We start from the raw sequence: 12,490 nt of genomic DNA, 5'->3' as shown, positions 1-12,490 counted from the left end.
TCTCGAGTTCCAGGCTTCAGTGAACTATATGATTGTACTACTGCACTCCAGGGTGGGTAACAGAATGAGACCATGTCTCTAAAAAAAAAAAAAAAAAAAAAAAACTGTTTGACAATTACAAAGGCCAGTTTCCTGGTGGAACTCAGGAAAACAGTGGAACAAGAGGGAAAAACTTTTAGGATTCCTTCCCATGTCTACAGAGGATCAGTCCCGCTCCTCACCTGGGCTCCCCGGGCATGGCCCCTCCACCTCTCCAGCTTTAGCTTCTGCTGCCATTCTTCTTCCCCTTGACCCTTAGGCCAAGAATGCTTACATTCTCCCACTAGTCCAAGTCTTTCACATAGCTGCACCTTTGCTCACAATATCCTCTCCCCTTCCTGGCTATTTCCTTCTTTTTCTTTAAAACCTAGGTATTACTTCTCTGGGAGGCCCTCCCTGTCCTCTGTGTCTCCCATCCTAACATATCACACTGTCAGTTCAGCTGTTTAGACTGCCGGATGCTGGGCCAGCATTATCATTGGATTCTGCAACTTGAATGGTGGCTAACTGAGCTATAAAGTCCTGACAGAAATCAGAGAGAGACTTTTTTTTTGCTATATTCCATAATTTAAAATGGACTCTGGCCAAGTGTGCTGGCTCATGCCTGTAATCCTAGCACTTTGAGAGGCTGAGGCTGGAGGATCACTTGAGCCCAGGAGTTCGAGGCCCTGGCAACACAGTGAGACCCCCATCACTACAAAAAAAGAAAAGAAAAGAAAAGAAAAGAAAAGAAAGGAAGGAAGGAAGGAAGAAAGGAAGAAAGAAAGAAAAGAAATAAAAGAAAGAAAGAAAGAAAAAAAGATAGCTGGCTGTGTTGGTGCACACCTGCAGTCCCAGCTACTCTGGAGGCTGAGGTGGAAGGATCACTTGAGACCGGGAGGTTGAGGCTGCAGTGAGCCATGGTTGCCCCATTGCACTCCAGCCTGAACAGAGTGAAACCCTGTCACAAAACAAAACAAAACAAAACAGGCCTCTAAGAGAAGGCCTGAGAGAAAAGACTTCTAATAGGTTCAGGACACATTCTTTGGTAGAAGTGGCAAATTAGAAAGCTTAGGGAAAAGATGAAATTATTTTCTGTGATGGACTTGCGCTTTCAGTTGAGATAGGAATGGGATGGAGTGCCAGAAAGGCAGATATTTTGACCAGGCGTAGTGACTCACGCCTGTAATCCCAGCACTTTGGGAGGCCGAGGCGGGTGGATCACCAGATTAGGAGATCAAGACCATCCTGGCTAACACGGTGAAGCCCTACCTCTACTAAAAATACAAAAAATTAGCTGGGTGTGGTGGCAGGTACCTGTAGTCCCAGCTACTTGGGAGGCTGAGGCAGGAGAATTGGCGTGAACCCAGAAGGAGGAGCTTGCAGTGAGCTGAGATTGTACCACTGCACTCCAGCCTGGACAACAGAGTAAGACTCCGTCTCAAAAAAAAGAAAGAAAGAAAGAAAAAGAAAGGCAGAGATTCAATGGTTGTATAGAGTATGGCAGGCTGTGGTTCATTTAAAGACTTCAGAAGAAGTGAAATATTCCTTTGAGGTACACAATTAAAACTAACAGCAAGGCAGCTTCTTCTGAGATGTATTCATTCCACAAGCTGAGAGTGGGGAGAAAAAATACCCACTCTTCAATGGGGTATTTTCAAGCAGATGAGATCTGATGCTCCTCTCTGGACAGAAGGAGAGACCACCCCTAGGTGCTCCCCTGCCCTGTGACACTCAGACTACTTTGGTGCCAGCCTATGGCAGTGCGGCCCAAACACTGTGAAGTCTTTGAGAATCTCCAGTTTGAGTACAACCTCACTGACTTTTTTCATTAAGAACATAAGCTTGATTTTCATAAACATCTTTTCCAGGAGCACCAAGCTAGCCCTCTTTCAACACCAGCAAAATGGAGAAAAGGAAAATCTAAATCGTATCCAACCCAGGTTTTCCAGATTTTCTCAGTTAATTCCCATTTTTATGGTCACTCTGCTCACTGAAAGGCAGAAAAAGGGCTTAAAAGCCTCTTTCAGAGAAGGCAATACCATTTTAGTCCTCCACATCCTTCATGGTTTTCTCTACTGGCTTAGCTGTGCTCAAAACAAGGACTTATTTTTCCTTCATTTAGATATTCAGAATCTAGGACATCATAAGGTTGAGGATGTTTTAGAAAACAGATAATCTTCTGGCATGAGAAATATCCTTAATTAGCTACTTTTCCTCAAAACTGGAGGGGGATGAGTATTGACATTTGGGTAGCTTATGCAATTCAAGAGCTTCTGTCTTCTGTCTTCAAGTATTGCCTTATGTTAGAAATAAGTTTCCAGAAAATAAATGTCAAAGACCAGACATTCATGCTAAAGGCTAGATGCTTCCAATCCAAACTTATGAACTCCTCCTACCTTTCCTAAAAGGGACTGTTACATGAGGTGCAAATAAGAATGATTAATTCATTTTCTGCCCAGATATAAGAATCAATTCATAACACTTTCCTGTTTGGCTGAGCTACTGGGAAGAATAAACAAAAGCAGGATGGAACTACACAAAGTTCCACTGTGCTTTTGTGCCTTCTCTGCTGCACTGTTATATGGGAGTTCCAAGGCAGCAGGGTCACACGGGATGCTATACATCAGTGGTCTTCAATCTTTTTGGCACCAGGGACTGGTTTCGTGGAACACAATTTTTCCATGGACCAGGGCGGGGATGGGGAGATGGGGGATGGTTTCAGGGTGAAACTGTTCCACCTCAGATCTTCAGGCAGTACTTAAGATTCTCACAAGGAGCGTGCAACCTAGATCCCTCATATGCGCAGTTCACAACAGGGTTCACACTCCTGTGAGGATCTAATGCTGCCACTGATCTGACAGGAGGCGGAGCGCAGGCGGTAATGCTCGCTCACCTGCCGCTCACCTCCTGCTGCGTGGCCCTGTTCCTAACAGGCCACGGACAAGTACAGGTCTGCAGCCTGGGGATTAGGGACCCCTGCTATACATGACTGTATGGTGCAAAGCACTTCTGTGGCATGTGGTTTAAGCTCAGTGTCATTTGATGGCCAGAGACCCACTTGAAGATCCCCATTTTCAGCAGACCTTGTAGGATGCTAACATTTGGGGCCAGATTCTCCTTAGTGAAATGAATGCTATGTAGCTAAGGCTGTGGTGCCCAGCCTGGCTAGACATTTGCAAAAAGAGAGCAGAGACTGGCAGACAGTGCCAATTCTCAACAGAATCTTATGATCAAAATGCCAAGTTGCTATAAGGGTATCAGTAACATCCTCACCCTTTAGCAGGCAAAGGAGGCTGGGGATGTGAGAAAACAAACTCTGATCCACCTGATCCTCTACCGCTTTTTGATTCCGAGAAAAAAAAAATTGTTCAGTAACTCCAGCTGCCTGAACAGAAATTACTTCCTGAGGAGCTAGAAGCCCTGACTGGAAAAGAGCTCTGGGGGATTATGGCATGGGAGGAGAGCTGTCAGGCATCAGGCTTATATGGGAAGGACCCACGCTGACTACAACAGTACAAGTAACTGCTTGAGGGGCTCCATAACATGGAAATGGCAGTCGTATGTTCCAAAGACAGAGTTACTGTTTTAAGGACAGAGGAATCTTTGTATAGATTCTCAGTGAAAAGTTTATTTTAAGGATGTTTGCTGAAATTCCATGTTTTTCACATTTGTTTTCAAAAGAGCAGTGTCCTTCATATATAGTACACGAAAAATTACAATATTCATGTTTTTTAGATACAAAGTCATACACAAATAGAGGAGGAATAATTTCAAATTGCAAACCATACCAGCATAGAAAGAGGGAAATGAGACTGTAGATATGGATTTATTAGGTGATAGGGATTCTTTTTTTCTCTATATTTTAATATATTTTCCAAGTTTGAGCCACGGGCCAAGGATGGGCCTGTTCTCTGTCCTGCCTAAAACCTGACAGAAGCATGGGTGACCAATCCCAGAACCACACTTGGCACTGCTGAGTTTTCATATCTTCTGACACCTCCTTGCAAAATGTCAAGTGTGAGATGCTAATACTGGCCCTCTCTTTGTTGGAGGAGAAAGCATGTAAAAAGACAACTGTCCAAACCCTGTGGCTACAAAGTCCTTTTCTGGCTTCCTAAGATATTTACTCTATTCTTCTATTTCTAGAACTTTTCTAAGTTGGAAGATTTCAAATGTGAGAGAGTGTTAGATCCAGGTTGAGTAAGGATTTTATAAAATACTAAATGATGATCAGAGATGGGAATAATCAGCCTAGTTAAAAGCATATTCAGCACAATGTCACAATATACCAGATCCTTGTATAAACAGCATGGATCACATTAACAGGCCTCCCTGGGTGAGTAGCGTCTCTTTTGCCTACCTTAACGCTCACACCATGGTTATATAACCTTTTGAACAGAATTTGGAAATTCCTCTGACCCTGCCCTGCTTACTGATAGAGTTGAGCCAGTGGCTGGCAGGGGCATAATCTAATAGGCGAAACTAGAAACACACAAATTCACAGTCCTCTTGTCTCAGCCCAGAGACTGTACAGGCAAGGAAAGAAAGACTCGCCCCATCTCCCTCCTCCCCTCCTCTGGCCTAAGTTGCTGCTGACTTCACCCAACAGGCACCTGACCCTCCCAGATGAGCTGGGAGGGGCTAAAGCCCGGTGCGGCCATGGTGGGCGTGGAGGTACAGGCAGCAAACAATATTTAAGATGCTGACTTGTGGAGCATTCGGGCTTGGGAAGGAAAGCTATAGGCTATCCATTCAGCTCCCCTGTCAGAGACTCAAGCTTTGAGAAAGGCCAGCAAAGAGCAAGGAAAAGAGAGAAAACAACAAAGTGGCGAGGCCCTCAGAGTGAAAGCGTAAGGTTCAGTCAGCCTCCTGCAGCTTTGCAGACCTCAGCTGGGCATCTCCAGGCTCCCCTGGAGGAAGAGCCTTCCTCACCCAAACCCACAAAAGATGCTGAAAAAGCCTCTCTCAGCTGTGACCTGGCTCTGCATTTTCATTGTGGCCTTTGTCAGCCACCCAGCATGGCTGCAGAAGCCCTCTAAGCGCAAGACACCAGCACAGCTCAAAGCGGCCACCTGCTGTGAGGAGGTGAAGGAGCTCAAGGCCCAAGTCGCCAACCTCAGCAGCCTGCTGAGTGAACTGAACAAGAAGCAGGAAAGGGACTGGGTCAGCGTGGTCATGCAGGTGATGGAGCTGGAGAGCAACAGCAAGCGCATGGAGTCGCGGCTCACAGATGCCGAGAGCAAGTACTCTGAGATGAACAACCAAATCGACATCATGCAGCTGCAGGCGGCACAGACGGTCACTCAGACCTCCGCAGGTAAGGAGATGAGTCCCCTGCGGGAGCGTGGAGTGCCTCACCACCTACAGCACTGCTTCTACATATCCTGGTCATCAGAACCACTACTGGGGCCTCTTTTGGGGGTGTACTTTCCCTTTAGTAAAGGCTTATGCAGTATTTCCTTTGATTGCTAATGCTATGTAAGGTTACCTCACACCTTCACAGGTCTCTTTTATCCACACAATGTTTCAGCCTACCATCTAAGAGTGCTGAGACATTACATGGTTTGCCCAAAGTCACCCAGCAAGTCTTAGAAGCAGGGTTCCAGTCTTCCTGATTGGTGCAGCTCTGCTACTTCCCCACCAATAGCTGACAGGCTATATCTCAAGAAATTCCAAGGAAGCACCAAACTGTAACAGCTGTTCCTCTGGAAGCAAAGTTTTGCCAGAAACAGTTCTCTGGTATTGCCAAGATTTACCGGGCATGAGCATTGGTGGAATTCCGGGTCCTCTCTCTGTAAACGTAACTCTTCTCATTGGCTCAGAGTTAAGTGTAGAGACACGCAGCCATGTGAAGAGTCCCTTTGTGTTCAGGAAGGATATGGCTCCTTAAGGTTCCTCGATTGTGACACGTCTACTTTTTTCCATGGTCTTAAATGAATTTCTCCTAATACAGGATTTTTTAAATGCAATGCTGAAATATAGATTTTTAATAGGCCAAAAATAAGATAAATTTAATCTTTCTTTTGCAAAACAACTTTTATTTCTGGTTAACTCAGCTCAGGTAGGTCATCATGAATTTATGGTTTAGAGATTAAAAATTTGGTTTTCTGAAATTATCAGGAAAGTATTAGTTATAAGGAGCATATCCGATAGACATGTCATTTCTTGCTGATATAAAAACCATTGGTCCCATTATAAACTATATGAAGAACAAAGACATGATCAGCTTCTACTGACTAAGTCAATGGTTGCCCTCAGCTCAAATTAAGAAAAAGTTTTAACATGAAACCGAGCTTGAAAATTGTTACCTGAACCAACATGTACTAATCACTTTCTAAGCATGGACTTCCTGGCCCTCAGCTTGGGATTAGAAAGGTATTCTCAGGCCATTTTCCAGACAAGTGAGTCCTGATTTGGTCTGTGGGATGAAACCAGACATGTGGAAAACCAGGCCAGACAGAGGAATCTGACTGTGCCACTTCCTGCTCATTCAAACAGGAGGCTTTCTCGCCATCCCACGAGGAGGTTCTCGGGGTCAAGTGCAGCTCTCCCACCAGGCCTCTTGCTCTTCTTGCCCAGGACATCATTCCTTATTTTTCTTCTCTATGACCAAGTGCTCGGTTACCCGTATATTCTATAAGGAGGTAGCCCCTTAGAGGAAGCAGTAATTTGGTGCTTTCACCACTAAGGGGAAATGAAGAACAGTGATGGGGAAGGCATACGTATTCTGCCTCCCTTTCCCAAGGTGCTTTGCAAGATAACCTAAGCGCCTCGGACAACTCCCATCTGCCATCTTGGTGCTCTTCTCTAAGGTCCCAGTGCAGTGGTTACCAAGAAAAGCACCCCGAGACAGAGCGGGCAGGAAGCTTCTCTTGGATATTAAGGGCTGCACTCTCTGAATCCTATCAGAAAATGCTGTCTCTTCCACAGTGCTCTTTGGTATTTAGACTACAGAGCCTAAATCCTGCATAAAGTAGCAGCTCCATGGCCCTAGAGTAAAAAACCTGGCCTGTCTAATGCTCTCATTTCCTTGTTTTAACAAAACTTCCTGGGGGGAAGGTCTCAAAGGTTCTTCTGAGAGTTTTGAGGTTCTAGCTGGATGGAAGGGGAAAATACATAATAAACTCTATCTCCCTTAATTATGGTCTCAGGTGGCAGTAGCCACCACCTCTGAACAACAACATAACCAACCAACCAGGAAACAGCAACAAAACCAGACTCTATGAGATACTCCCGATGTGTTATAGAGACGGCTGTCTAAGAAGTCTGAATCTATCTGACAGGAGTATCTGTTACGTGGCCCTCATACACTGTAACATTTCTAGAATTCATGGCCTAGCTATAGCAGAATGATTTATTTCAGAGTTAACCTGAAACCACCTGTTGGAACGTCCCACTAATGCTATCCAAGTGAAGGGCTTCCCTAACCCTCTGCTCCACCACCAGTGAAGCCAAAATACACCCCCTCTGGATCTCCTGATATCCACCTCTCCCAAATGCAGACACTGATGGGTAATTAACACCAGTGGGAATCTCAGGGTAGAAATAAAGGCTCAGTTTCTAAACATTCAACTCAGATGGAGCCCCGGGTCTAAATGCTCACTCTGTGGTTTGTTCTCTTGTAGATGCCATCTACGACTGCTCTTCACTCTACCAGAAGAACTACCGCATCTCTGGAGTGTATAAGCTTCCTCCTGATGACTTCCTGGGCAGCCCTGAACTGGAGGTGAGGTCATTACAGTTATTGGCCACACCCTAATACCTGTCCTTCACCCCCTCAAGGGGACTGCAATAACAGGGCCATTCACAGTTTAAAGAAAGGAAAATTCGGCCAGGCAAAGTGGCTGACATTTGTAATCCCAGCACTATGGGAGGCCAAGGCGGGTGGATCACTTCAGGTCAGGAGTTTAAGACCAGCCTGGCCAACATGGTGAAACCCTGTTTCTACTAAAAATACAAAAAAATTAGCCAGGCATGGTGGCGGACGCCTGTAATCCCAGCTACGCAAGGGGATCGCTTGAACTCAGGAGGCAGAGGTTGCAGTGAGCCGAGATCACGCCACTGCACGACAGTCTGGGAGACAGAGTGAGACTCTATTTCAATTAAAGAAAAAAAAAAAAGAAAGAAAGAAACGAAAACTCAAAACACAAGCAAACACACCAAACACCAGAGAGCTATGCAAACAGTTAAGTTTATGCCCTGCACTCCAAACCCAAGCAACTGTTTGGCCCCTTGAAATCATTATCAAACACCAAGCCTTCTAACATAGATCAGATAATTCTTATAACCACCACATAACTTAGTTTAAATCTCTTGACATGTCTTAGAACAGCTATTCCTTGAGGGAGGAGAAAAGAAAACACGAAGGCAGCATCAAAAGTATCTGGATTTTCAGCCAGGCATGGTGGCTCACACCTGTAATCCCAGCACTTTGGGAGGCGAGGTGGGTGGATCAATCACCTGAGGTCAGGAGTTTGAGACCAGCCTGGCCAACATGCTGAAATCCCGTCTCTACTAAAAATATAAAAATTAGTTGGGTGTGGTGACAGGAACCTCTGGTCCCAGCTACTAGGGAGGCTGAGGCAGGAGAATCACTGGAATCCAGGAGGTGGAGGTTGCAGTGAGCCGAGATTGCACCACTGCACTCTAGCCTGGGCAACAAGAGTGAAACTCTGCCTCAAAAAAAAAAAAAAAAAGTATCTGGATTTTTCCCTTCAAGCTTCATGTGCACTCACCCCTGGGCCCAATTTGGATCGTTCTTCCAGAGCAGTGTACCACCCGCCCCAGCTCACCAGCAGTGGGGCAGCATCACTGCCTGAGTGAGCCAGTGTGACTGCGGGAATGCACGCATCTACTGGCTCTGCAGGGACAGGAACAGATTGGGAAGTCTGCCCTCTTGCTCTTGCCTCCTGTCCTGCAAGTCCCTCACCAGAGTATCCCCTCTGCTCCAGGTGTTCTGTGACATGGAGACTTCAGGTGGAGGCTGGACCATCATCCAGAGACGAAAAAGTGGCCTTGTCTCCTTCTACCAGGACTGGAAGCAGTACAAGCAGGGCTTTGGCAGCATCCGTGGGGACTTCTGGCTGGGGAATGAACACATCCACCGGCTCTCCAGACAGCCAACCCGGCTGCGTGTAGAGATGGAGGTAAGCACAAGGCCAGGGGCCCCATGACTGGACCAGTGCCACCACACCTGACTGCGTACGACTCTGAGGGTGCCATTCCTATTCTGATTCAAGACAAATCTGTATATTCATTGTGATGGTTTTCCTGCAAGTTATAATAGAGTTGAGGATAAATAGGTATTTTTCCTTTCTGCACCTCCCAACCCCCCACCCCCGCCAACAGAAGTGGGGCTGTAGGTGGGACAAGAAGAGGCCAGACCCAGGCCAGAGTAGAGCAAATCCAACAGTCAGCTGTGCCGAACACTAGTCTCTGCTCTGGCTGAGCATGAGGTCCTTTAGGTGCAAATCTTACTGATACTGGTTGGGGACCCTTGCTGAAGGTCTTAAAGCACTCACTATATCCTCACATTTCTCTTACAGCAGCTCTGTGTGGGATTCAGCAAAAACATAGCTACACCTTATAGGCAGGAAAGTGAGGAATATAGAGAGACTAATCAAGGCCATATGGTGAATCAGGAAAGAAGTTCGAGCCTTCTTTTCTGATTCCCAGGTTAACGCAGTAAACTGGAGGTAAACAAGTAATAAAGTCTTATTAGATTCACATCTATAAAAAGATGTTTGGCTACGGGGCTGTCAGGAGAGAAGGGGTATAGAGACAGCATGAAATGGAGCCTGCTGCACTTTCTTTAAGGCTCTGCTCCTCCTGACAGGACTGGGAGGGCAACCTGCGCTACGCTGAGTATAGCCACTTTGTTCTGGGCAATGAACTCAACAGCTATCGCCTCTTCCTGGGGAACTACACTGGCAATGTGGGGAACGACGCCCTCCAGTACCATAACAACACAGCCTTCAGCACCAAGGACAAGGACAATGACAACTGCTTAGACAAGTGTGCACAGCTCCGCAAAGGTGAGACTTGGGGGACCGGAAACGAGAAGTTCAGGTGCAAGCCCATAATCCCACTTGAGGAGAAAGAGTGAATTATAACTGTACAGTTGATGTTCCGGCTTTAGTATTCTTTCTAATGCTGGCTCTAACTCCTTATCTGATGTCTGGTCTATCACAGTCAACTTACTAGCACTGGGTCTGTTTCTCATGTCAGGTGGCTACTGGTACAACTGCTGCACAGACTCCAATCTCAATGGAGTGTACTACCGCCTGGGCGAGCACAACAAGCACTTGGATGGCATCACCTGGTACGGCTGGCATGGATCTACCTACTCCCTGAAACGGGTGGAGATGAAAATCCGCCCGGAAGACTTTAAGCCTTAAAAGGAGGCTGCCGTGGAGCACAGATGCAGACACTGAGACACCTGGAGATTAGATGAGGGCAGATGAGGAGAGGAAGAGAGTATTAGAAAGGGTAGGGTTGAGAAACAGCCTATACTCTCCAAAGAAAGAATAAGTCTCCAAGGAGCACAATAAAATCATATGTACCAAGGATGTTACAGTAAACAGGATGAACCATTTAAACCCACTGGGTCCTGCCACATCCTTCTCAAGGGGGTAGACTCAGTGGGGTCTCTCTGCCCAAGATCCCTGACATAGCAGTAGCTTGTCTTTTCCATATGATTTGTCTGTGAAAGAAAATAATTTTGAGATCGCTTTATCTATTTTCTTTAAGGCTTAGGCTACATGAGGGCAAAACACAAATCCCTTTGCTAAAAAGAACCATATTATTTTGATTCTCAAAGAAGAGGCCTTTGAGTGTTAGAGAAAGGAGTAAAGGAGGCAGGTGGGAGATGGGTATTTCTATTTTTAAATCCAGTGAAATTATCTTGAGTCTACATATTATTTTTAAAACACAAAAATTGTTCGGCTGTAGGTGAACTGACCCAGGCTGGACTTGCGAGGAGGAAACTCCAGGGCACTGGGTCTGGCAATCAGACTGAGCACTGCCCGTGCTCGCCTTGGTCAGGTACAGCACTGAAAGGTATGAAGTACCGGCAGGAGGTGGACACAGTCTCTCATGAATGCTGGCACAAAACTGCCTTAAAATATTCATAGTTAATACAGGTATACCTATTTTTATTTACTTTGTAAGAAACAAGCTCAAGGGGCTTCCTTTTAATTTTGTCTATAGGAAATGGCTGAAAACTGAAGGTAGATGGTGTTATAGTTAATAATGAATGCTGTATATAAGCATCTTGCTTTGTAAAAATAAAATATTGTGGTTTTGTTTTAAACATTTAACGTTTCTTTTCCTTCTACAATAAACACTTTCAAAACTTCAGTATTTTCTTTTTAAATTCTTACCATTACCACTTAGAACAGGATAAAAAGTTAAATTTAAATCAGAGGGTGAGCAGTGACAGAGGCCTGGGGTTTGTTTTGGTGTTCAGGGCAACCAAGTGGGGAGCAGAAGCCAAAAGGGAACAGGTGAGGGACAAAAGGGCAGCAGCAACCAGGACAATTTTCCATAAAGGGGATTACACATCAGGGGCTGGGCAATGAAGGCAACCAGCCTTATCAGACCCTCTATTCTACTTAGGATAGAGAAACAAAAGCAGGCCAGCAGACCTTACCCTAATGCTCGGGGCTAACCAAGTAAAAGTCGTGTGTGTGTGTTTTCTAATAATCAAATAACCACTCAATACTCTGTCCCCAAGAAAGCAAATATATTTACTGATGTGTGAGCTTTAAGGAGATGGGAGTAGTTTATACTATCTCAGTGTTAGCCCTGGTTTGGGATTACATCTGGGATTTAATTTGCCCTGTAGCAGATAGGTAAAAAAGTCAATAGGTTGCAAGACAGATTGAACTAGTAACAAGAGAACAATACTGTCAACAGAACATGGTTTTTTAAAGCAAAGACAAAAAAATAAGAAATAGCTGCACAAGGCCGGGCGCGGTGGCTCACGCCTGTAATTTCAGCACTTTGGGAGGCCAAGGTGGGTGGATCACGAGGTCAAGAGAGCGAGACCATCCTGGCCTACACGGTGAAACCCCCTTTCTACTAAAAATACAAAAATTAGCTGGGCATGCTGGCACACACCTGTAGTCTCAGCTACTTAGGAAGCTGAGGCAGGAGAACTGCTTGAATCCAGGAGGCGGAGGTTGCAGTGAGCCAAGATTGTGCCACTGCACTTCAGCCTGGCGACAGAGTGAGATTCCATCTTAAAAAAAAATAATAAAAATAAAAATAAATAAATAGCTGCACAAAGATGTTTTTGTGTAAGGCTACCCTAATTGTTTCAAAAAGAATTTAGGGAAGTTGACTCAAACATGTATACTAAAACGAACTCTAAAAAAGCAGACAAATTGGTGAAGGGAAAATAAGAGTAGCAAAAATAAAAACAATGTCTGTGGGGGTTGGGAGAGAGTTAGTAGTAGTAAAAACAGGT

General features: G+C 45.3%; 2 protein-coding genes across 3 annotated transcripts in view; one reads left to right on the top strand and one right to left on the bottom strand.

Moving 5' to 3' along the window:
- The window catches only part of MTOR (mechanistic target of rapamycin (serine/threonine kinase)), a 160,412-nt gene that overhangs the window by 78,773 nt on the left and 69,149 nt on the right, over nucleotides 1–12,490 (bottom strand). The window lies entirely within an intron of this gene.
- Nucleotides 4,675–11,374, top strand: ANGPTL7 (angiopoietin-like 7). Its single transcript, XM_011996601.1, has 5 exons — nucleotides 4,675–5,338; nucleotides 7,647–7,747; nucleotides 8,973–9,167; nucleotides 9,857–10,055; nucleotides 10,249–11,374. Exons 1-5 carry the CDS (start codon nucleotides 4,969–4,971, stop codon nucleotides 10,416–10,418), a joined length of 1,035 nt encoding a protein of 344 aa, XP_011851991.1. The 5' UTR covers nucleotides 4,675–4,968; the 3' UTR covers nucleotides 10,419–11,374.

This window comes from Mandrillus leucophaeus, unplaced genomic scaffold, assembly GCF_000951045.1.
Source record: "Mandrillus leucophaeus isolate KB7577 unplaced genomic scaffold, Mleu.le_1.0 Scaffold52, whole genome shotgun sequence".
Classification (NCBI taxonomy): domain Eukaryota; kingdom Metazoa; phylum Chordata; class Mammalia; order Primates; family Cercopithecidae; genus Mandrillus; species Mandrillus leucophaeus.
Note: the sequence above shows the minus strand (reverse complement) of the source record. Positions and strands in the feature narration are given on the sequence as shown.

Excerpts from the sequence above, each read along its gene's own strand:
- ANGPTL7 (XM_011996601.1), top strand. The coding sequence starts at position 4,969 with ATGCTGAAAAAGCCTCTCTCAGCTGTGACCTGGCTCTGCATTTTCATT. Across the intron at positions 5,339-7,646 it reads GGTCACTCAGACCTCCGCAG|ATGCCATCTACGACTGCTCT; the intron begins GTAAGGAGATGA and ends GTTCTCTTGTAG. Across the intron at positions 10,056-10,248 it reads GTGTGCACAGCTCCGCAAAG|GTGGCTACTGGTACAACTGC; the intron begins GTGAGACTTGGG and ends TTCTCATGTCAG.